At 46.1% G+C, this 25,319-nt stretch overlaps 1 protein-coding gene across 1 annotated transcript in view; it reads right to left on the bottom strand.

The window, feature by feature from the left end:
• The window catches only part of LOC127571380 (FYVE, RhoGEF and PH domain-containing protein 5-like), a 165,868-nt gene that overhangs the window by 117,933 nt on the left and 22,616 nt on the right, over positions 1 to 25,319 (bottom strand). Inside the window, exons 5-7 of the mRNA XM_052017694.1 lie at positions 11,663 to 11,693; positions 9,267 to 9,418; positions 5,209 to 5,368 (exon numbers count right to left, since the gene is read on the bottom strand). Coding sequence (XP_051873654.1) covers positions 5,209 to 5,368; positions 9,267 to 9,418; positions 11,663 to 11,693 — 343 coding nt within the window. The remainder of the gene's footprint in view (positions 1 to 5,208; positions 5,369 to 9,266; positions 9,419 to 11,662; positions 11,694 to 25,319) is intronic.

Below are 25,319 nucleotides of genomic sequence, written 5' to 3'. Positions count from 1 at the left end.
GCTATAGCCAGGCTGAGTAGCCATTGGTAGGTTATGGTGAGAAGGCAGGGAGTGGGGCTAAATGGGAGAATGGATCAGCTCATGATAGAATGGCGAAGCAGACTCGATGGGCCGAATAGCTGACTTCTGCTCCTTTGTCTTATGGTCTTATGGCTTTGTCCCAGGGCCAATGCGAGGGTAAGGTGGGAGACTTTACTTCCCTCAGTAGTCTTGATGCTTTAGAGATGGTAGTCAGGGCAGTTGCATACTCCTCCTGCAGGATGTGGGAGATCAGGGAAATTTCCAGTATCCCTGGTGACTATACCTATGGGAAGTGAGTACAACTGCAGCTCCTGACTGACCACATCAAGCAGGTGGAGCTGTGAGTGGACTCACTCAGGAGCATCTGTGACACTGAGAGCATCATGGACAGGAGCTTTAGTGAGGTGGTCACCCTGTGGGTCCAGGCAGCAGGTAGTTGGATGACCACCAGGAAAGGTAGAGGGAGCAGGCAGACAGTACAGGGTTCCCCTGTGGCCACTCACCTCATGAACAAGTACATTCTTTTGTATTCTGTTGAGGGGGCGGGGGCATGGCCTTTCAGAGGAGAGCTCTGAAGTACAACAGGGAAGAGTGGAGACAAGAATAGCTGTAGTAACAGGAGACTTGATAGTCAGGGGGGCAGACAGGAGATCCTGTGGCCTTTAATGAGACTCTAGGTGCCGGTGTCAATGATGTCTCCAAGAAATTGCAGAACATTCTCAAGGGGGAGGGTGAACAGCCAGAGGTCATGGTGCACATTGGTAGAAAACACGATGGGATCATGCTGAGTGAATGTGGGGAGTTAGGCAGAAGGATAAAAAGCAGGATCTTCAAGGATTGTAAGCTCTGGATGTCACGTGCTAGTTATGATAGGAATGGGAGGATGGGGCAGGTGAATGTATGGTTGAGGAGCTGGTGTAGGAGTTCCTGAATTCATGTTCCTGGACCATTGAGATTTCTTCTGGGACAGTGGAGCAATGCTCAGATACGCACCTTGATTGGGGGACGTGTACCTACATTGTCCTGAGGAGAAGGCTTCACTCCCAGACAGACACACTCACATTTCCACAAGATTCAGTGACAGCAGCACTTGTTTTTCTACTCTTTAATCACAGCTACACACCCTCAGGAAGACATTCACAGACATACAGAAACAGCACAACTTGCAGAGTCGTGAGTTGGAGTGAGATTTGGAGTGGGACCTTTGAAAAGAGGTGAGTCTCTGTGCCTGAGCTGGTGAGTCTAAACGAGGCACATTTGCAAAGTGTTACCTGCTGATTGGCTTATCAACAGCAGCAAATAAAGGTAAGTGGAGCAGCCACTTTGGGAGTAGCTATTATTTGTAGTGGGCTAGTGTTGGAGTGGGGAGCTGAGGCTTTGTCCCTGTAGTGCAGAGTAGTAAGACTGGCCCCAGAGTCAGTGGTGTGCTCAGCTTGTGAGATGTGGGAGTACTGGGAGACATCCAGTCTCCCTGATGCCTCCATCTGCACAAGGTGCATCCAGCTGCAGCTCATTACAGACTGTGTGAGGGAACTGGAACTGCAGCTCATTACAGACTGTGTGAGGGAACTGGAACTGCAGCTAGATGACCTTTGGCTGCTATGGGATACCGAGGAGTACAAAGACAAGATCTACAGGGAGGCAGTCACTCCAAAGCTGCAGGAGGCAAGTAGCTGGGTGACTATCAGGAGAATAGGTAGGTAGTGCAGAGTGCCCTGTGGCTGTTCCCCTCAATAAACAGGTATACTGCTTTGGATACTGTTGGGGGGATGGCCTACCATAGGAAAGCTGCAGTGACCAGGTCTCTGGCACTGAGCCTGGTGGTGTGGTGCAAAAGGGAAGGGGGGAGAAGAGGAGAGTGGTAGTGATAGGGGATTCCATAGTAAGGGGGGTAGACAGGAGATTCTGTGGGTGTGAAGGAGACTCCCAGATGGTATGTTGCCTCCTTGGTGCCAGGGTCAGGGATGTCTCGGATCGAGTCCACAGCATTCTGAAGGGGGAGAGTGAACAGCCAGAGGTCATGGTACCAATGACATAGCTAGGAAAAGAGATGAGGTCCTGAAGAGGGAATATAGGGAATTAGGTAGGAAGCTGAAAAGCAGGACCTCAAGGGTAGTAATCTCTGGATTGCTGCCTGTGTCATGTGCCAGTGAGGGTAAGAATAGGATGATTTGGCAAATGAATGTGTGGCTGAGAAACTGGTGTGGGGGCAGGGTTTCAGATTTGTTGATCATTGGGATCTCTTCTGGGGAAGGTATGACCTGTACAAAAGGGATGGGTTACACCTGAACTGGAGGGGGACCAATGTTCTTGCGAGCAGGTTTGCTAGAACTGTTGGGGAGGGTTTAAACTAGTTTGGCAGGGGGATGGGAACCAGAGTGATAGGTCAGAGCTTGATTCATTTACTGCAGAGTGTAGAAAGACTGAGGAAGGATAGGCAGTTGAAAGGGCAAAATTGCAGTCAGTTGGATGGGTTGACGTGTGTTTACTTTAATGTGAAAAATATCAGGAACAAGGCTGATGAACTTAGTGTGGGTGAGTACATGGAACTATGATGTGGTGGCCACTTACAGAGACTTGGCTGTCGCAAGGGCAGGAATGACTGCAGGATATTCTGGGGTTTAGATGTTTCAAAAAGGATGGGTGGAGGTAAGAGGTGGGGGAGTGGCTTTGCTGATCAGAGACAGTGTCACAGCTGTAGAAGGGGATGATGTCCTGGAGGAATCATCCACTGAGTCAGTGTGGGTGGAAGTCAGAAACAGAGTGATCAATCTACTAGGAGTATTCTACAGACCACCACCCCCCACCCCCAATAGCAGCAGAGATGCTGAGGAGTAGATTGGGAGGCAGATTTTGGAGAGGTGCAGAAATAACAGGGTTGTTGTCATGGGTGATTTCAACTTCCCTGATATTGATTGGCACCTCCTTAGTGTAAAGGGGATAGATGGGATGGAGTTTGTTCAGTGTATCCAGGAAGGAGTCCTGACACAGTATGTGGACAGGCTGACTAGAGAGGCTGTACTGGACCTGGTACTAGGCAATGAGCCTGATCAGGTTTCAGATCTCAGTGGGAGAGCATTTTGGAGATAGTGACCATAACTCCTTGACCTTTACCATAGCCTTGGAGAGGGATAGGTGCAGATGATATGGAAAAGTATTTAACTGGGGGAGGGGGAATTATGCTATTAGGCAGGAACTTGGGAGTGTAAATTGGGAACAGATGTTCTTGGAAGTGCACAGTGGAAATGTGGAGGTTGTTTAAGGAATACTTGCATGGGGTTCTGGAAAGGTTTGTCCCATTGAGGCAGGGTAAGGATGGTAGAGTGAAGGAACTGTGGATGACACGAGATGTAGAATATCTTGTCAAGAGGAAGAAAGAAGCTTACCTGAGGTTTAGAGAGCATGGATCAGACAGGGCTCTGGAGAGTTACAAGGTAGCCAGGAGGGAACTTAAGAATGGACTTAGGAAGCTAGAAAGGGGCATGAGAAGTCCTTGGCTAGTAGGATCATGGAAAACCCCAAGGCATTCTGCACATGTGAAGAATAAGAAGATGACTAGAGTGAGGGTAGGACTGATCAGGGATGAAAGAGGAAATGTGCCTGGAGTTGGAAGAGAATACTTTTGCTTTGGTATTCACCAGAGAGACCTTGATGTTTGTGAGGATGGTGTACAACAGACTGATACGCTAGGGCATGTTGATGTGAGGAAAGAGGATGTACTGGAACTATTGAAAAACATTAGGATAGGTAAGTCACTGGGGCCGGACAGGATATATCCAAGATTATTATGGGAAGCGAGGGAAGAGATTGCTGCACCTTTAGTGACAATCGTTGCATCCCCACTGGCCACAGGAGTAGTGCCAGATGATTGGAGGGTGGCAAATGTTGTTCCCTTGCTTAAGAAAGGAAGTAGGGATTACCCTGGGAATTGTAGACTAGTGAGTTTTACTTCAGTGGTGGGCAAATTACTGGAGAAGATTCTTGCAGGATTTATGGGCATTTAGAGAAGCATAGGCTGATTAGGGACAGTCAGCATAGCTTTGTGAGGGCAGGTCATGCCTCACGCGCCTAATTGAATTCTTTGAGGATGTGACAAAGCACATTGATGAAGGTAGAGCAGTGGATGTGGTGTACATGGGATTTAGTAAGGTGTTTGATAAGCTTCCTCATGGAAGGCTTGTTCAGAAAAGCAGGAGGCATAGGATCCAAGGAAACTTGGCTGTGTGGATTCAGAATTGGCTCACCCAGAGAAGACAGGGTGGTGGTAGATGGAATGTATTCTGCCTGGTGGTTGGTGACCAGTGGTATTCTGCAGGAATCTGTTCTGGGACCCTTGCTCTTTGATTTTTATAAATGACTTGGATGAGGATGTGGAAGGGTGGGTTAGTAAGTTTGATGATACCAAGGTTGGTGGTGTTGTGGATAGTGTAGAAGGTTGCTGTAGATTACAACAGGATGCAGAATGCAGATGTAGAATGCAGAGCTGGGCTGACAAGTGGCAGATGGAGGTCAATCTGGATAAGTGCGAAGTGATACACTTTGGGAGATCAAATTTGAAGGCAGAATACAAGGTTAATGGCAAGACTCTTAGCAGTGTGGAGGAACAGAGGGATCTTGGGGTCCACATCCATAGATCCCTCGGTTGCCACGCAGGTCGATAGGGTTGTTAAGAAGGCATCTGGAGTGTTGACCTTCATTGGCAGATACATTAGGGACATTTAAGAGACTTAGACGCATGATGGAAAAATAGGGGGCTATGTGGGAGGGAAGGGTTAGATAGATCTTGGAGCAGGATAACTTTTGGCACAATTGTGGGCTGAAGGGCCTGTACTGTGCTCTAGTGTTCTATGTTCTAACAATCCTCGGGCAAGTACAACACATCTCATATGAATGAATGCTGTCAATCCCCACAGGGCCACTGAGGGTCCACCGGTCCCCACAGCTCTTTGGAAGGTAAAAGGAAGTTGAAATTTTGGAGAAGTTGAGTAGAGGGGTAAACCACTGAAATGGGATTTAATGCCACTAGGTGTGAGGTGGTAGCATTTGATGAAATAACATTTATTATCTGTCTGGCAGGGCCCAGAAGTGGCACAGGAGCCAAGAGGGGAGGGGACCATGGGTTGTTAAATCTGTAAATATAGTTCCCATTTGTCAGGATTTGAGTGAAGATAATTAGTAGAAAGTTACCTCGGACTGGTGGGGAGCAGTGGAGATTCTAGGTGCCTTCCAGCAGCATTCTTCCAGGAAGGTGATGCTGCTGTCAAACTGCTCGATATAACTGAAGTACATGTTCAATCTGGGTCCATACACTGACATTGCGTGACCCAAAGTCAGCCCAGTCTGATTCCTGGCAACAACAGACAGAGGCCAGTCAGACAGATATGTTCCCTGTTCATCCATCTCAGTAACCCAGTCAGAGAGCTCCTCACTCGCAGCACTCCAGAACAACTTCAACATCCCAAGGCAACTTCCAACATCCCAAACTCCTGAGATCACCTGTCTCCAAAACATGGAAGCCTAGGAAGAGCCATATCATCTACTACAGCCCCTTGGAGCCTGATCTGCTGTTCAACATAAACATGGCTGATCCTCTGTCTCAGCATCAGATTTCTGTTTTTCCTTTCTGCACCCAGCAATCTATTGACCTCTTTTAGTTTATTCAGTGACTGGGGGACCATGGTTTCTCAGACCACTGCAAATGTTGGCCACACTGAGTGAAGGAATCCCTTCCATCCTCCCTGCCAAGTTCTGTCAGTGAGAGCTCCTCTCATCCTTCTTGACAAGTAAATGCAGGCTTGACCCAAGAGAGTTGAACAAAAGAGTTGTGATGGGGATTTTAATTTCCCAAACATCAATTGGCATCTCCAGACAGTGAGGGGTTTAAGTGTGTTCAGGAAGGATTCTTGACACAATATACAGATAAGCCTACAAGAGCTATAAGGCTCTTATATACACACATATATTATATACACAGCTATAAGGCTGTGCTTGATTTGGTATTGGGAAATAACCTGGTCAGGTGTCAGATCTCTGTGGGTGAACATTTTGGTGATAGTGATCATAATTCTATCTCCTTTTACGTTAGCGCTGGAGAGAGACAGGAACAGAGACTAGAAAGCCCTTTACTTGGAGTAAAGGGAATTATGAGGCTCTCAGGCAGGAAATTGGAAGATTACATTGGGAACAGATGTTCTCTGGGAAAAGTACAGAAGAAATATGGTAAATATTCAGGGGATATTTGTGTGGAGTTCTGCATAGGCATGTTCCAATGAGACGGGAGTCATGAGAGGATACAGGAATTGTGGTGTACAAAGGCTATAATAAATCTAGAGGAAAAGAAAAGCTTACAAAAGGTACAGAGAGCTAGGTAATGTTAGAGATCTGGAAGAGTACAAGGCTAATAGGAAGGAGCTTGAGATTAGGAGAGCCAGAAGTGGGCATGAGAAGGCCTTGGTGGGCAGGATTAAGGAAAACCCCAAGGCATTATATGAGTATGTGAAGAACAAGAGGATAAGATGCAAAAGAATAGGGCCTATCAAGTGCAGCAGTGGGAAAGTGTGTATGGATCTGGAAGAAATGGCAGAGGTACTTAATGAATACTTCAGTATTCACTATGGAAAAAGATCTGAGGGATTATAGTGAGGACTTGTAGTGGGCTGAAAAGCTTGAGCTTGTAGACATTAGAAAAGAGGAGGTGCTGAAACTTTTGGAAAGCATCAAGTTGGATAAGTCGCCGGGACCGGATGCGATGTACCCCAGGCTGCTGTGGGAGGTGAGGGAAGAGATTGCAGAGCCTCTGACGATGATCTTTGCGTCATCGATGGAGATGGGAGAGGTTCCGGAAGATTGGTGGGTTGCAAATGTTGTTCCCTTATTCAAGAAAGGGAGTAGGGATAGCCCAGTGAATTATAGACCAATGAGTCTTACCTCAGTGGTTGGTAAGCTAATGGAGCAGATCCTGAGAGGCAGGATTTATGAACATTTGGAGAGGTATAATATGATTAGGAATAGTCAGCATGGCTTTGTCAAGGGCAGGTCCTGCCTTACGAGCCTGATGGAATTTTTTTGAGGATGTGGCTAAACACATCGCTGTAGGGAGAGCAGTAGATGTAGAGTATATGGATTTCAGCAAAGCATTTGATAAGGTACCCCATGCAAGGCTTATTGAGAAAGTAAGGAGGCATGGGATCCAAGGGGACATTGCAGTGTGGAACCAGAACTGGCTGGCCCACAGAAGGCAAAGAGTGGTTGTTGAAGGGTCGTATTCTGCGTGGAGGTTGGCGACCAGTGGTGTACCTCAGGGATCTGTACTGGGACTCTTGCTCTTTGTAATTTTTATAAATGACCTAGATGAAGCGGAGGGGTGGGGTTAGTAAGTTTGTAGATGAGACAAATGTTGGGGGTGTTGTGGATAGTTTGGAGGGCTGTCAGAGGTTACAGAGGGACATAGGATGCAAAGTTGGGCTGAGAAGTAGCAGATGGAGTTCAACCCAGATCAGTGTGAAGTGGTTCATTTTGGTAGGTCAAATATGATGGCAGAATATAGTATTAATGGTAGGACTCTTGGCAGTGTGGAGCATCAGGGATCTTGAGGTCCAAGTCCATAGGACGCTTAGTGGCTGCGCAGGTTGACTCTGGTTAAGAAGGCATATGGTGTATTGTCCTTCATCAATCGGAACTGAATTTAGGAGCCATGAGGTATTGTTGCAGCTATATGGGTCCCTGGTCAGACCCCACTTGGAGTACTGTGCTCAGTTCTGGTTGCCTCACTACAGGAAGGATGTGGAAGCCTTAGAAAGGGTGCAGAGGAGATTTACAAGGATGCTGCCTGGAATGTGGAGCATGCCTTATGAAAGCAGGTTGAGGGAACTTGGCCTTTTCTCCTTGGAGTGACAGAGGATGGGGGAGGACCTGATAGAGGTATATAAGATGATGAGAGGTATTGATCGGGTAGATAGTCAGAGGCTTTTCCCCAGGGCTGAAATGGTGGCCACAAGAGGACAGGTTTAAGGTGCTGGGGAGTAGGTATAGAGGAGATGTCAGGGGTAAGTTTTTTTTAACTCAGTGGTGAATGCGTGGAATGGGCTGCTGGCAATGGTGGAGGTGGATACGATAGGGTCTTTTAAGAGACTGTTGGATAGGTACGTGGAGCTGAATAAAAGAGGGTTATGGGTAAGCCTAGTAATTTCTAGGGTAGGGACAAGTTTGGCACAGCTTTGTGGGCTGAAGGGCCTGAATTGTGCTGTAGTTTGTTTTGTTTCTATGTAACCTCTCCTCATTCACTGTCCCAGGAATCAGTCAATCCTCATGGCACTGTCTCCATGGCAACAACATCCTTGATCCAGGAAGGAGACCAACCCTCACACTCCAGCTGTGGAGACATCCCTGCTTCTGGGTTCATTACCATGTGCCGCCTTCACTGCTTGCTCTTAGTGACCAGTGTACAAGGACACCCAGAGCTGTCTGTACAACTCTCCTATTCAAATTCCATTTCATCCACCCAATCACCTCAACCTCCCCCAGACCCTCCCCCATTGCCCATCAGGCCTACTCCTTGATCTGACCCAACCCTCCCCAGCCTGGGCCTTCCCTCACTGCTCCCAACCCCACCCAGACTTAAACCTCCCCCCCCCCCCCCCCCCGCAACACCTCAGTTGATGAACCTTCACCCCCAAATGCCTGAACACTCCTTCAACCCTTGATCATAGAACACTACAGCACAAAACAGGCCATTTGGCCCTTCTAGTCTGTGCCAAAACCTTTGCGCTAGTCCCATTTACCTGCACCCAGTCCATAACCCTCCAGACCTCTCCCATGGACAATGATCATGGACAATGAATTTTACTTCCAACCCTGTGACCTCCTTAGTCATTTCCAGATTGAGAGCATCCAGAGACTGACCTAAGGGACAAAGATTTGACTGACCTTGACTTTGTACCTTCCATCACCCCTAGGTCCCTACCGTGGGGCAGACTTCTCTGGCCCAACTGTGGCAGCATCAATGGGTCCCACACTGCTCTCATCAACCACCTCAGAACCCACAGGACAGGAGTGGAAGCAAGTTATCTTCAATCCCGAGAGACTGGCTGAGGAGAAGAGTTTCCAGGAATGACTTAGGAGGTCGTAGGTTCAGAAGAATGATTCCTTGGCTGTGATCTCCCAGAATACTGCCCAGCAGTCTTGAACCTGCCTCAAACCACACCCAGCAACCAGCTCCCCTTGGATTGAAAATGTCACACAGGTACCATTCCAGGGTGCTTCGCTCCAGCTCTTTCAGTATCCCCTGGTGAAGTGTATGCAACTCATTGACATAGTGCAGGGTGTGAGTCATTCCTTCCTGGTTGACCACGGGCTGTGCATTGCCACCAACAATCCTTGTGACCACTTCTCTGAAGTTCTGTTGAAACAGAAGTCCCAAACTAAAACTCAAACATGACATGTGGCATCCCATAAATGGCTTATATTCTCCTGCATCACCCCCACCTCTGGGCCTGGCCTTATCCAATCACACAACTCCCATCTTGACCCACTACCCCTACAACTGCTCCCCATTCACCTGGTGGGGTCAAGGAATCAGAGCTGCAGAATCCTGTGGCTGGTTACAGACTGTTGTACAGGATGTTGGTGAGGCCACAGTTTTGGTTGCCCTGTCATAGGAAAGGCATTATTCAGCAAGACTGAGTGCAAAGAAGATATAAGAATATTATAAGAGTCATAGAGCAATACAGCTTAGATACAGGCCCTTTGGCCCAACCACTCCATTGCCAACCACAGTGCCCACCCAGCTAGTCCCAATTTCCTGTGTTTGGCCCATATCGCTCCAAGCCCCTCCCCTCCATGTACCTATCCAAGAGCTTCTTAAATGATACTATTGTATCTGCGTCAACCACTTTGGCAGCTCATTCCATATACTCACCACTGTCTGCATGAAGAAGTTGCCCCTCAGGTTTCTTTTAAATCTTTCCCCTCTCACCCTAAACCTATGCCCCCTAATTTTGGATTCCCCAGGGGAAAAGACTTACCATCCACCTTATCTATGCCTCTCATAACTTTAAACACTTCTATAAGATCACCCCTCATTCTCCTAAGTTACAAGGAATAAAGACCTAGCCTGGCCAACCTCTCCCTGTAACTCGGGCCCTCTATTCCTGGCAACATCCTCATAAATCTTCTCTGCACTCTTTCTAGTTTAACCACATCTTTCCAAAAACGGTGACCAAAACTGTACACAATACTCCAAGGCAGCCTCACCAACTACTTAAACAACTGCAGTATAATGTCCCAATCCCTATACTCATTTCTCTGACTGATGAAGGCCAGTGTGCTAAAAGCCCTTTTCACACCTTGTCTACCTATGATGCCACTTTCAACAAATGCTGCATTTGTACTCCTAGGTCCCTCTCTTCCATCATACTTCCTAGTGCCATATTTTTCATAGTATATGTCCTACACTGGTTTGACTTTCCAAAATGCATCAACTCTCACTTATCTGTATTGAAAACCATTTGCCACTCCTCTGCCCACTTCCCTAACTGATCAAGATCCCCCTGTAATCTACAATAACCTTCTTCACTATCAACAAAACCACCTAATTTTGTGTTGTCCACAAACATCCTGATAAAGCCTTGTTTATTCACACCCAAATCATTTATATAAATAACAAATAACAAGGGTCCCAACACCAACCCCTGCGGTGCACCACTAGTCATCAGCCTCTATTCTGAGAAACAACCTTCAACCACCACCACCTGCTTCCCACCTCCAAACCTATTTTGAATCCACCTAACTAGCTGTCCCTGGATTCCATGGGACCTAACCCTCCAGACCAGCCTACCATGTAGGACCTTGTCGAAGGCCTTGCTAAAGTCCACATGGACAACATCCACTGCGCTATCATCATTTACCCTTTTGGTAACCTCTTCAAAATACCGCCAGGATTTGAGGGCCTTAGTTTATAGGGAAAGGTTGGGCAGGCCAGGACTTTTTTCCTTGGCGTTTTGGAGATTGAGGGATTACCATATAGAGGTGCATAAAATCATGATGGGCATAGACATGGTGAACTCTTTCCCAAGGAGAGGGAACCAAAAACTAGAGAGTATAGGTTTAAAGTGAGAGGAAAAATAATTAAAAGGGATCTGAGGGGCAACTTCTTCATGCAGAGGGTGATATGTAACAAGGGTGATGTGGAACAAACTGCCAGAGGAAGTGGGTGTGGAAGGTACAATAACAACATTCAAAAGTCATTTGGACAAGTATATGGATAGGAAAAGTTGAGAGGGATATGGGCCAAATGTGGGCAAGAGGGACTAGCTTAGATGGGAATCTTAGCATGGAACACTTGGTCCAAAAGGCCTGTTACTATGCTGTATGAATTTATGACTCTCTGACAAACAAATCAGGGTCTTGGATCAAACAGTCTCAGCAGCAGGTTAAGAAGCTAGGGGAATGGGTCAAGTACTTTGATGTGGATTCTTCTTTAGAAGCTGTTTCCTGCAGTTCATTCTCATCCTAATATCTGAAGAACCGTAGTAACATCAGTTTGAAGGTCCATAGCTCACATCGATCAGCACCCACAGACACAGAATTCACACTCATTCCCCACAGTGATACCCAGGAACACCATGAAAACACTGCTACTCACTGAGTGTAGGTCCTCAAGGAGATTCACAAACCTATGGGAGGGAGACAAGGAGAGAGGTACTTAATGAACATGGGGTACTATCACAACTCCAAAAGGCAAGGTAGTAAAGGACACATACGTAAAGGATAGAACATATAGTGGAAAAGCACAGGAACAGGCCCTTCAGTCCATAATGATTGTACTGACCATGACACCAACACATGCACTCTGTAGTTGGGGATATGTACCTACATTCCCTCTGTTATGAGGGACATGTCCCTAACTACAGACAGTGTGAGTACATGTACCTACACAGTTTCCTTAGTTAGGGATATGTTCCTACATTTTCTCTGTAGTTGGAACATGTACCTACACTGTCACTGTAGTCTGGGACATGTGTCTACACTCTCTATAGTAGAGAAGTCCCTACACTGTCACTGTAGATAGGAACCTGTCCCTCCAGTCTCTCTTGTTAGTGACAGGTACCTACATTCTCTCTGGAGTTAGGGACACTTACCTACATTGTCTTTGTAGTTTGGGACACAACCGACACACTCTCAAGTTAGGGATATCTACCTACATTCTCTCTGAAGTTATGTACCTGTACCTACACTGTCACTGTAGTTATGTACACATACCTACACTCTGTAGTTAGGGATATGTCTCTGCACTGTCTCTAGTTTGGGACATGTACCAACACTGTCTGTAGTTTGGGACATTGTACTGATGCACTCTCTGTAGCTAGGACACGTACCAACACCCTCTCTGTAGTTAGAGACTTATCTGCACTGTCTCTAGTTAGGGACACTTACCTACAGTGTCACTGTAGTTTGGGACAACTACCTATACTCTCTCTGAAGTTAGGGACATGTATCTACATTCTCTCTGGAGTTAGAAACCTGTACCTACAATGTACCTATAGTTATGTACACATACCTACACACTCACTGTAGTTAGGGATATGTACCTGCACTCTCCCTGTAATTAGGGACATGTACCTAAACTGTCTCTGTATGTAGGAACATGTACCTACACTCTGTAGTTGGGGATATGTACCTACACTGTCTCTGTAGTTAAGGATATGTACCTACCCTGTCTCTATTGTGAGGGACATGTACCAACAATTTCTCTGTACTTAGGAACATGTACTATACTGTCTCCATCATTAAGGACTTGTACCTGCACTGTTGGTAGTTCAGGACATGTACCTGAGCGCTCTCTGTAGTTAGGGACGTGTAGCTGCACTGTCACAGTCGCTAGGGATGTGTACCTACACACTCTATTAGTTAGAGACATGTACCTACACTGTTTCAGTAGTTAGGGACATGTACCTACACTCTCTCTCTCTACTTAGAACATATAGAACAGTACAGCACAGGAACAGGTCCTTCAGCCCACGATATTGTGCCAAATTAATTTATATTGTCAGTAAATACCTAACTAAACTAATCCCTTCTGCCTCCATAATGTCCATATCCCTCCATTCTCATCACATTCATGTGCCTATCTAAGAGTACCCATTGTATTTGCCTCCACCACCACCCCTGTTGGTGCATTTCAGGCACCCACCACTCTCTCTGTTTAAAAAAATCTTGCCCTATACATCTCCTTTGAACTTACCCCTCTCACCTTAAATGAATAGCCTCTAGTATTAGATATTTTGACCCTGGGAGAAAGACACTGGCTGTCTATTCTATCTGTACCTCTCATAATCTTTATAAACTTCTATCAGGTCTCCCCTAAGCCTCTGCTGCTCCAAAGAAGAAAACTCAATTTTATCCAACCTATCCTTATAGCACATGCCCTCTAATCCAGGCTGCATCCTGGTAAACCTCTTCTGCACCCTCTTCAAAGCTTCCACATTCTTCATATAATGTGGTGACCAGAACAGAATGCAATACTCCATATGCAGCCAAACTCAAGTTTAGAAAGCTGCTACATAACTTCCCTACTCAGTGCCTCAATAAAGGCAAACATGCCATACACTAGTGCAGCCATTGTCAGGGACCTTTGGACTTGGACCCCAAGATCCCTCTGTACATCAACCCTGTTAAGGGTCCTGCCATTCACAGTGTACTGTCTCTTTACATTTGATGTGCCAAAGTCCAACATCTCACATTTGACTGGATTAAACTCCATCTGCCATTTCTCTGCCCATATCTGCATCTATATACTGCTGTATCCTTTGGCAATCTTCTGCACTATCCACAACACCAATCTTTGTATTGTCTGTGAACTTACCCACCCATCTGCATTTTCATCCAGGTCATTCATATATATCACAAACAGCAGAGGTCCCATTATGGATCCCTGCGGAACAGCACAAGTCACAAACTTCCAGAATAAGTTCCATTGACCACTACCCTCTGGTTTCTATGGGCAAGCCAATTCTGAATCCAACCAGCCAATTCACCATGGATCCCATGCATCTTAATCATCTGGATGAGCCTCCCATGAGGGACCTTGTCAAGCACCTTACTAAAATCCATGTAGACAACATTCACAGCTCTACCTTCATGAATCACCTTCATCACCTCCTCAAAAAAACTTAAGTTAGTAAGACACGACTTGCCCCACACAAAGCCATGCTGACTGTCTCTAATTAGGCTATGGTTTTCCAAATGCTCAAATCCTTTCCCTAAGAATCCTCTCAAGCAACTTCCCTGCCACTTACATGATGCTCACTGATCTTTAGTTTCCAGGATTATCCCTATTTCCCTTCGAGAATAGTGGAACAACAGCATGGAAACAGACCCTTTAGCCCAAATCGTCCCCGGCAACTGTGTTAGTTCCACCTGCCTGCATTTGGCCCACAGCCCTCTCAACCCCTCCTATCCATGTACTTATCGAGATGGCTGTTAATGGTTCAACCTGCCTCAACCACTATTTCTGGCAGCTCATTCCAATACACACCACCCTTTGCATGAAGATGCTGCCCCTGATGTCCCCTTTAAATCTCTGACCTCTGTTAATTCCTCTTTATTGTTCCAGTGAATCAAGACCTAGTCTATGCAACCTCTCCTTGTAACTCAGGACCCCAAGTCCAGGCAACGTCCTAGTAAATATTTTCTGCACTCTTTCTAGTTTAATAACATTCCTATAACAGGGTGCCAAAACTGTATAATACTCCAAGTGCAGCCTCACCAATGTCTTGTATAACAACAGAATTACTTCCCAATTCCTATAGTCAATGCCCTGACTGATGACAGCATGCCAAATGCCTTCTTCACCACCCTACTTACCTGTGACACCACTTTTAGCGAACATTGCACTTGCACTCCTCAGTCCCTCTGTTCCATAACACACCTCAGGGCTCTACCGTTCACTGTACCAGTCTTACCCTGGTTTGATCTCCCAAAATGCAATACCTCACATTTACCTGGATTGAAAGCTAATCAAGATCCCCCTGTAATTTTTCATAACCTTCTACACTATCTGCAACACCAATTTTAGTATCATCCACAAACTTAATAACCACGTCTTGTACATTCACATCCAAATCATTTTAATAAATTACAAACAAAGGTCCCAGCACTGATCCCTTTGGCACACCACTAGGCACAAGCCTCCTGTCTAAGAAACAACCCTCGACCAGCACCCTCTGCTTCCTACCACTGAGCCAATTATGAATCCCATCTGTTGTCTCCCTCTGGACCCCTTTCGCTATTTATCAGTCCTCCAGGACCTTGTCTGTGGCTAGAGAAGACATGAAAATCTTGGTCAAGGCCCAGGCAATCTCACCTCCTGCCTCTTTCAATGACCTCTGGTTTCTGCCATCAGGCCGTGGGGATTTATCCACCTCTATATCCTTTTAGAAACCCAACACTACCTCCTCCTTTATCTCAAAATGCCCCAATATATTAGCACGCTCCACACTGATCACACAATCCTCCACAACCTTCTCCTTGGTAAACACTGACACAAAGTGCTCATTTAGAACCTCGCCTACATCCTCTGCCTCCAAGCGCATGTTCCCTCCTTTATCCTTGAGTGGTCCTACCCTCTCCCTGGTTATCCTCTTGCTCTTATGTATGTATAAAATGCCTTGGGATTCTTTTTAATCCTACTTACCAAGGACTTTTCATGGCCCCTCCTGGCTCTCCCAATTCCCTTCTTTTCTAGCTTCTTTATAATCCTCAAGGGCTCCATTTGATTTTAGCTTCCTAAACCTTACATATGCTTCCTCCTTCTTATGAAATTCACCACCTCTCTTGTCATCCAAGGTTCCCTTACTTTGCCATCCTTGTCCTTCCTTCTTACTGGAACATACCTGTCCTGTGCTCTCTGCAGTTGGTCTTTAAACACCCTCCACATGTCAGATGTGGACTTGCCCAAAAACAGCTGTTCCCAATCAACTCTCCCTTATTTCTGCATAATACTCTCGTAATTTTCCCTGCTCCACTTTAATCTTCTCAAGCAAGGTCCACACTTATCTTTATCTATAGCTGTCTTAAAACTTAGAGTTATAATCACTGTTCCCTAACTGTTCTCCCACTGAAAGGTCAGGCACCTGGCCAGGCTCATTTCCCAACACCAAGTCCAGTATGGCCCCTCCCCCCATTAGACTAGCCACATACTGATTTAAGAAACCCTCCTGAATGCACCTAACAAAATCTGTCCCATCTAAACCTCTTGCACTAAGGAGGTTCCAGTCTATATTCGAGAAGTTGGTCACCCACAACACCAACCCTGTTGCGTTTGAACCTTTCCCTAATCTGCCTGCATATCTGTTCCTTGATGTCCCAGTGGCTATTGGAGGGTCTGCAGTATAGTCCCATCAGAGTGGTAGCACCTTTCTTATTTTTGAGTTCTACCCATATAGACTCAGTGGATGAGCCCTCTAAGTACAGCTGTGATGTTGTTCCTAATTAACAGTGCAACTCCCCGTCCTCTTTTACTCCTGCCCTCCATCCTTTCTAAAACATTGAATCCCTGGAATATTAAGCATTCAGTCCTGTCCCTTTTTGGGACATGTACCTACACTATCTCTTTCTAGTTTGGGATAGCTATCTACACCCTCTCTCTGTAGTTAGGGACAGGTACCCTCGCTCTCTCTCTCTCCATTGTTTGAAGTATGTGTTTAAGGTCTCCCTCTGTAGTGGGGAATACTGAACAGTATAGCAACAGGCCCTTCAGCTAACCATGTCTGTGCCAACCATGATGCCAATTTAACTAATCCCATCTACCTGTACAAAGTCCATATCCCTCCATCCCCTGCCTTTCATGTGTCCAACTGCCTCTTAAATGTTAGGGTCATAGAAAAACAGACCCTTCAGCCAAACTGGTCCATGCCAACCAAGATTCCCATCTAAGCTAAGTCCCATTTGCCCATGTTTGGCCCATATCCCTCTAAACAGTTCTTATCCAACAACCTGTCTAAGTATCTTTTAAATGTTGTAATGTACCAGCCTCAACCACTTCTTCTGGCAGCTCACTCCATATACTGACCACCCTCTGGGTGAAAAAGTTGCCCCTCAGGTTTCTAATAAATCTCACCCCTCTCACCTTAAACCTATGCCGTCTGTTTCTTGATTCCCTGGCCCTGCGAAAAAGACTGAGTGCATTCACCCTATCTATGCCCCTCATGATTTTATCCACCTCTGTAAGATTACCCTTTATTAGCCTGTGTGCCATTGTTAAAGAAGGGTGGCAAAGAAAAACCTGGGAACTATAGACCATTAAGTCTAACTTCTGTGGTAGGTAAGTTACTGGAGATGATTCTGAGAGATAAGATATACTGTATATATACATCTGGAAAGACGAGAGTTGATTAGGGATAGTCAGCACAGCTTTGTATGTGGGAGATCATGTGGGAGTTTTTTGATATTGTGATCAAGAAGGTCGATGAGGGCAGGGCAGTAGATGTGGTCCATATGGACTTCAGCAAGGCCTTAGATAAGGTCCCACATGGTAGGCTGCTAAGGAAAGTTAGATCACATGGGATCCAGGGAGAGCTAGCTAATTGGAAACACAATTGGCTTGATGGTAGAAAGCAGAGGGTGATGGTAGAAGGTAGTTTCTCAGACTGGAGGCCTGTGACTAGTGGTGTGCTTCAGGGGTCGGTGGTGGCCCATTGTTATTTGACATCTATATCAATGATTTGGATAAGAATGTACAAGATGTGGTTAGTAAATTTGCAGATTACACCAAAATAGCTGGTAAAGTGGGCAATGAAGAAGGTTGTCAAAAATTACAGGGGATCTTGATCGGCTGAGTAAGTGGGCTGAAGAATGGCAAATGAAGCTTAATTTGGTTAAGTGCAAGGTATTACATATTGGAAAGTCAAATCCAGCTAGGACTTTCACAGTGAATGGCAGGGCCCTGAGGAATGTGGTTGAACAGAGGAACCTTGGAGTATAAGTACAAGGTTCATTGAAAGTTGAGTCACAAGTAGACAGGGTGGTGAAGAAGGCTTTTGGCACACTGAGGGGTAAGATGTGTACACATTGTCTAGGGCATAAGTCAGGGCCTTGAGTATAAAAGTTGGAAGGTCATGGTGCAATTGTACATGGCGCTGGTGAGGCCGCACTTGGAGGTATTGTGTTCAGTTTTGGTCACCCTGTTACAGGGAAGATGTCATTAAGCTGAAAAGAGTGCAGAAAAGATCTACAAGGATGTTGCCAGGACTTGAGGGACTGGGTTATAGCTTCCTATATATAGCTAGGGCTTTATTCCTTGGAGGTGATCTTGCAGAAGTGTATAAAATCATGAGGTGCATAGAATCATCATCAGATTTATTGTCACTGACAAATGACCTGAATGCACTCAGTCTTTTTCCCAGGGAAGGGGAATCAAGAACTAGAGGACATAGGTTTAAGGTGCAAGAGGAAAGATTTAATAAGAACTTGAGGGGTAACTTATTCTACAAAAAGGATGGTATGTATGTGGAATGAGCTACCAGAGAAAGTAATTGAGGCAGGTACAATAACAACTTTTAAAAGACAGTTCGACAGGTACATAGATTGGAAAGGTTTAGAAAGTTCTGGGCCAAATGCTGGCAAATGGGACTAGCTTAAATTTTGGTCAGCATAGACCAGTTGGGCCGAAGTGTCTGTTTCATGCTGTATAACTCTGACACCTTTCATTCTCCTACACTCCAATGAAAAGAGTCCCAACCTGCTCAACCTCTCTCTATAACTCAGTCCCTCAGTTCCCAGTGACAGCCGTGTAAATCTCCCCTGCACTCTTTCCAGCATAATAGGATCTTTCCCATTTCAGGGTGACCAAAACTGAACACAATATTCCAAATGTGGCCTCACCAACGTTTTGTACAACTGCAACATAACATCCCAACTTCTATAGTCAATGCCATGAATGATGAAGGCCAGCATGCCAAAATCCATAGAACCATAGAACAATACAGCACAATATGGGCCCTTCAGCCCACAATGTTGTGCCGACCTTTAAACCACACCTAACCCCTTATCTAACCCCTTCCTCCCACATTTCCCTCTATTTTAAATTCCTCCAGATGCTTATCTAACAAATTCTTGAACTTGACCAATGTATCTGCCTCCACCACTAGCCCAGGCAGCACATTCCATGCACCAACCACTCTCTGGGTGAAAAACTTCCCTCTGATATCTCCCTTGAACTTCCCACCCATTACTTTAAAGCAATGACCTCTTGAATTGAGCATTTGTGCCCTGGGAAAGAGGCGCTGGCTGTTTACTCTATCTATTCCTCTTAATATTTTGTATACCTCTATCATGTCTCCTCACATCCTCCTCCTTTCCAAAGAGTAAAGCCCTAGCTCCCTTAGTCTCTCCTCATAATCTATACTCTCCAATCCAGGCAGCATCCTGGTAAATCTCTGCACCCTTTCCAACGCTTTCACATCCTTCCTATAACGAGGTGACCAGAACTGGACACAGTTCTCCAAGTGTGGTCTAACCAGAGTTTTGTAGAGCTGCATCATTACCTCGCGGCTCTTAAACTCGATCCCACGACTTATGAAAGCTAACATCCCATAAGCTTTCTTAACTACCCTATCCATCTGTGAGGCAACTTTCAGTGATCTGTGGATATGAACCCCCAGATCCCTCTGCTCCTCCACACTACCCAGAATCCTGCCATTAACCTTGTACTCCGCCTTGGAGTTTGTCCTTCCGAAGTGTACCACCTCACACTTCTCCGGATTGAACTCCATCTGCCACTTCTCAGCCCAGCTCTGCATCCTATGAATATCCTTCTGTAAGCTTCGACAGCCCTCCACACCACCGACCTTAGTATCGTCTGCAAACTTGCTAACCCACCCTTCTACTCCCTCATCTAAGTCATTAATAAATATCATGAAAAGTGGAGGTCCCAGTACTGATCCTTGTGAGACACCACTAGTCACAGCCTTCCAGTCTGAATGCACTCCCTCCACCACAACCCTCTGCTTTCTATAGGCAAGCCAATTCTGAATCCACACAGTCAAACCTCCCTGGATCCCATGCCCTCTGACCTACTGAAGAAGCCTACCATGCGGAACCTTGTCAAACGCCTTACTAAAATCCATGTAGACCACATCTACTGCACTAACCTCATCAATCTTCCTGGTCACCTCCTCAAAGAACCCTATCAGGCTTGTGAGACATGATCTTCCTTTCACAAAGCCATGCTGGCTGTCCCTAATCAGTCCATGATTCTCTAAATACTCATAGATCCTATCTCTTAGAATCCTTTCCACCAGGTTACCCACCACAGATGCAAGGCTCACTGGTCTGTAATTCCCTGGTCTATCCCTACTACTTTTTTTGAATAAGGAGACAACCTTTTCCACCCTCCAATCCTCCGGTACCATTCCCGTGGACAACGAGGACTCAAAGATCCTAGCCAACAGTTCAGCAATCTCCTCCCTTGCCTCGTGGAGCAGTCTGGGGAATATTCCGTCAGGCCCCGGGGACTTATCTGTCCTAATATATTCCAACAGCTCCAACACATCCTCTCTCTTGATATCTACATGCTCTAGAACATTAACCTTGCCAACACTGTCCTCAGTGTCATCAAGGCCCCTCTCTTTGGTGAATACTGAAGAGAAGTATTCATTGAGAACCTCACCCACTTCCACAACTTCCAGGCACATCCTCCCACCTTTGTCTCTAATCGGACCTACCTTTACTCTCGTCATCCTTCTGCTCTTCACGTACATGAAAAAAGCCTTGGGATTCTCCTTAACCCTACTCGCCAAAGCCTTTTCATGTCCCCTTCTCATTCTCCTCAGCCCCTTCTTAAGTTCCTTCCTTGCTACTCTATATTCTTCATGAGCCCTATCTGATCCTTGCTGCCTAAACCTTATGTATGCTACCTTCTTCTTCCTAACTAGTTGTTCCACCTCTCTTGTCAACCATGGTTCCTTCACCCTGCCATTCTTTTTCTGCCTCACTGGGACAAATTTATCCCTAACATCCTGCAAGAGATCCCTGAACAATGACCACATCTCCATAGTACTTTTCCCTTCAAAAAGATCATCCCAATTTACACTCCCAAGTTCTTGCCTTATAGCCTCATAATTTGCCCTTCCCCAATTAAATATCTTCCCATCCTCTTTGCTCCTATCCTTGTCCATGACAATGCTAAAGGTTAGGGAGCAGTGGTCACTGTCCCCCAAATGCTCACCAGATCTGTCACCTGATCCAGTTCATTACCTAATACTAGATCTAATATGGTATTCCCTCTAGTCGGCCTGTCAACATACTGTGACAGGAATCTGTCCTGGACACACTTAACAAACTCGGCACTGTCTAAACCTTTGGCACTAAGCAGGTGCCAATCAATATTTGGGAAGTTGAAGTCTCCCATGATGATAACCCTGTTATTCTTGCACCTTTCCAAAATCTGCTCCTCAGTATCTCTGCTGCTACTGGGGGGCCTATTGAATACTCACAGTAGAGTAACTGCTCCTTTCTTGTTCCACCCATACTGACTCTAGAGAGGATCCTTCTACATTATCCACCCTTTCTGCAGCTGTAATAGTATCCCTGACCAGTAACGCCACCCCTCCTCCTCTTCTCCTCCCCTCCCTGGATTTCAGTGTTTTAAAAGGGATAGGAATATTCAATATCCATTCCTGCCCTGGTGTCAGCCATGTCTCTGTAATAGCCACAATATCATAGTTCCATGTACTTATCTAAGCTCTCAGTTCATCACCCTTATTCCTGATACTTCTTGCATTTAAGTAAATGCACTTTAGCCCATCCACCTTTCTACTTTTATACCCTGTACTCTGCTTCTCCTTCCTCAAAGCCTCTCTACTTGAGAGATCTGACTTTTCCCCATCCCCTTCTTCCTCTGACCTACCCCTCTGGTTCCCATCCCCCCCGCAATCTAGTTTAAACCCTCCCGAACCACCCTGGTAAACCTGGCTGCAAGGATATTGCCCCCACCTCGAGTTCAGGTGTAACCAGTCCTCTCTGTACAGGTCCCACCTTTCCCAGAAGAGATCCCAATGATCCAAAAATCTAAAACCTTCCCTCCTGCACTAACATTCATTTGCCATCTCCTCCTATTCTTACCTTCACTGTCATGTGGCACTGGCAGCAATCCTGAGATTGTTACCCTTGAGGTCCTGTTCTTCAGCCTTCTGCCTAGCTCCCTAAACTCACTTTTCAGGACCTCATCCTTCTTCCTAGCTATGTCGTTGGTACCAACATGAACCACGACTTCTGGCTGTTCTCCCTCCCGCTCAAGAATCCTGTGGACCCGATCAGAGACATCCCGGACCCTGGCACCTGGGAGGCAACACACCATCCGGGATTCATGCTCACTTCCACAGAACCTCCTGTCTGTTTCCCTGACTATCGCGTTCCCTATTACTACTGCCCTCCTCTTCTCCCTTCCCTTCTGAGCAGCAGGACTGGTCCCAGTGCCAGAGACCTGGCTTCTGCTGCTTGATCCCTGTAGGTCATCTCCCTCAACAGCATCCAAAATGGAAAACCTGTTATTGAGGGGAACAGCCTCCAGGGTCCTCTGCCCTGTCTGCCTGTTCCCTTTATTTTTCTTTTTCTCTCCCCTAACAGTCACCCTTCTATCTGCTTCCTGGACCCTAGAAATACCTACTTTAAGTGGGGGGGGGGGGGGGGGGGTGGTGACTGTCTCCCGATGCACAGTATCTACATAACTCTCTCCCTCCCTGGTGCTTCGCAGTGTTTGAAGCTGCAACTCCAGCTCATCAATTCTGAACCAAAGTCCCTCCAGCACTTACTGCAGAAGTGGTCACTGTGCCCCAGCAGGGTCCATCAGCTCCCACATCAAGAAGCTGCAGCACAGCACCATCTCCTCCATCTGAACTATTCTTTCCCTACCTAGTTTTATCCTACTTCAAATTTATAACAGTAACAGGTAAACTTTACCTTTACTTACCAGCTACTCACCCACCTTGCCCCTTTACCACCCTAGCCCATTGAGCCAAAGCCCAATCACTGCTCCCTCTCACTCCACTGCCTGCTCCGAGCGCTGCCCGCTGGATATGGCAGTCTTTTTAAACAGTTTGTGCGCTACCGACTGATGTCACACGCCTACACAGTTACTCCCCGTTATCCCCGAACGGTTAGGAAAAAAAACTTATCTGTTCAGAACTCCTCAGCCGATTCCGCTCGCTCCCAATCGAAAACGCCAAAGACTTTCCTTTTTTTAAACTGTTCGCGCACGCTACTGACTGATGTCACGCGCCTGCACAGTTACTCCCTGCTATCCCCGAACCATTAGGGGAAAAAAAAACTTCTTCACCACACTGTCTACCTATGACACCACTTTCAGGGAACTACGTTCTTGTACTCTGTTCTTGTACTACCACATTCCCCAGGGCCCTACCATTAACTGTGAAGGTCCTATCCTCATTTGTCTTCCCAAAATGCAACACCTCACACTTATCCAATTTAAACTCTATTTGCCATTCCTCAGCCTTCTTACCCAGCTGATCAAGATCCCTCTGTAAATCTTGATAACCATCTTCACTGTCAATGACACCACCTATTTTAGTGTCATTTGCAAACTTACTAAATGAGAAACTACTTTCTTATCCAAATCATTGATGTGGATAACAAATAGCAATGGGCCTAGCACCAATCCCAGGGAACACCATAAGCCTCTAGTCTGAAAAACAACCTTCCACCTTCACCCTCTGCTTCCTACCATCAAGCCAATTCTGTATCCAATTAGCCAGCTCTCCTGGGAACCCATGTGATCTAACTTTCATTGCAGGCTACCATGCGGAACCTTATCAAAGGCCTTACTGAAGTCCATGTAGATCATGTCTACCACCTGTCATCACCGACCTTCTTGGTGATTTCTCCAAAACCTCAATCAAATTCGTGAGACATGATCTCCCAAGCACAAAGCTGTGCTGATTATCCCTAATCAACCCCTGTCTTTCCAAATGCATGTCTATCTTATCCCTCAGAATCCCCTCTAGTCACTTACCTACCACACGTTAGGCTTACTGGTCTATAGTTCCCAGGATTTTCTTTGCAGCCCTTCTTAAATGCACAACATTAGCCACCCTCCAATCTTCCAGCACCTCACCCATTGCTAACAATGATGTACATACCTCAGCCAGGGCTCCCACAATTTCTTCTCCAGCTTCCCACAGTGTTCTTGGATATACCTGATCAGGCCCTGGAGATCTATCTAACTTCATAGGTTTTAAGACATCCAATACCTCCTCTGCTTGTAATGCAGACAGGTCCAAAGTCTTCATGTCTTTCTCCACGGTAAAAACAGAGGAAAAATACTCATCAAGGACCTTGGCCATCTCCTGTGGCTCCACACGAACATGTCCACTTTGAGGGACCCTATTCTCTCTCTAGTTACTCTTTTCCCCTTAATATAAAATCTCTTTGGATTCTTATTAATCTTCTCTGCCAAAGCTATCTCATGCCCCCTTTTTGCCCTCCTGATTTCCTTCTTGATTATGCTCCTGCAAGCCCTATACTTCTCCAGGGATTCATTTGATCCCAGCTGCCTGTACCTGACCCATGCTTCCTTTTTCCTTACCAGAAGCTCAGTATCTCTCATCATCCAGAGGTTCCTACTCTTGCCAGCCTTGCCCTTCACTCTGACAGGAACATGCAGATCTTGAACTCTCAATATCTCACTTTTAAAAGCCTCCCACTTTCCAGACATCCCTTTGCCCACAAACAACCCACTCCAACCCAACTTCCAGCCTCCCATCTGCCTCATTTCTTTGGATCCCACCCTTCTAGTTTGAACTCTCCCTAGTAACACTAACAAATCTGCCCACAAGGATATTGGATCCCTTCCAGTTCAGGTACAACCCATCCCTCTTGTACAGGTCACCTCTGTCCCAGAAGAGATCCCAAATGGTCCACAAATCTGAATCCCTGCCCACTGCACCAACTCTTCAGCCACCCATTCATCTGCCCTATCCTCACTAGCACATGGCACAGGGAGTAATCCAGAGATTACTACCCTCAAGGTCCTGCTTTTTAGCTTTCCTAACTCCCTATATTCATCCCTTTTACTGCCTATCTCATTTGTGCTAATACGCACCCTCCCCTTTGAGAATGTTCTGCTTACTTTGGCTCTTACCCCTGCTCAGCCTCTTCGCCGAAGGCTCACAGCCAAAGCCTCAGCACATTGACCTCAAACACTGCACTCAGCAAAGAAACATGGCCACTACCAAAACAGCCACTCTGCTAAAGCAGGGGAGGTGGTGGAAAGCAGATGCGATATA

Source organism: Pristis pectinata, chromosome 6 (genome assembly GCF_009764475.1).
Source record: "Pristis pectinata isolate sPriPec2 chromosome 6, sPriPec2.1.pri, whole genome shotgun sequence".
Taxonomy (NCBI): domain Eukaryota; kingdom Metazoa; phylum Chordata; class Chondrichthyes; order Rhinopristiformes; family Pristidae; genus Pristis; species Pristis pectinata.
The sequence above is the reverse complement of the archived record's forward strand: the minus strand, read 5'-3'. Positions and strand labels throughout refer to the sequence as shown.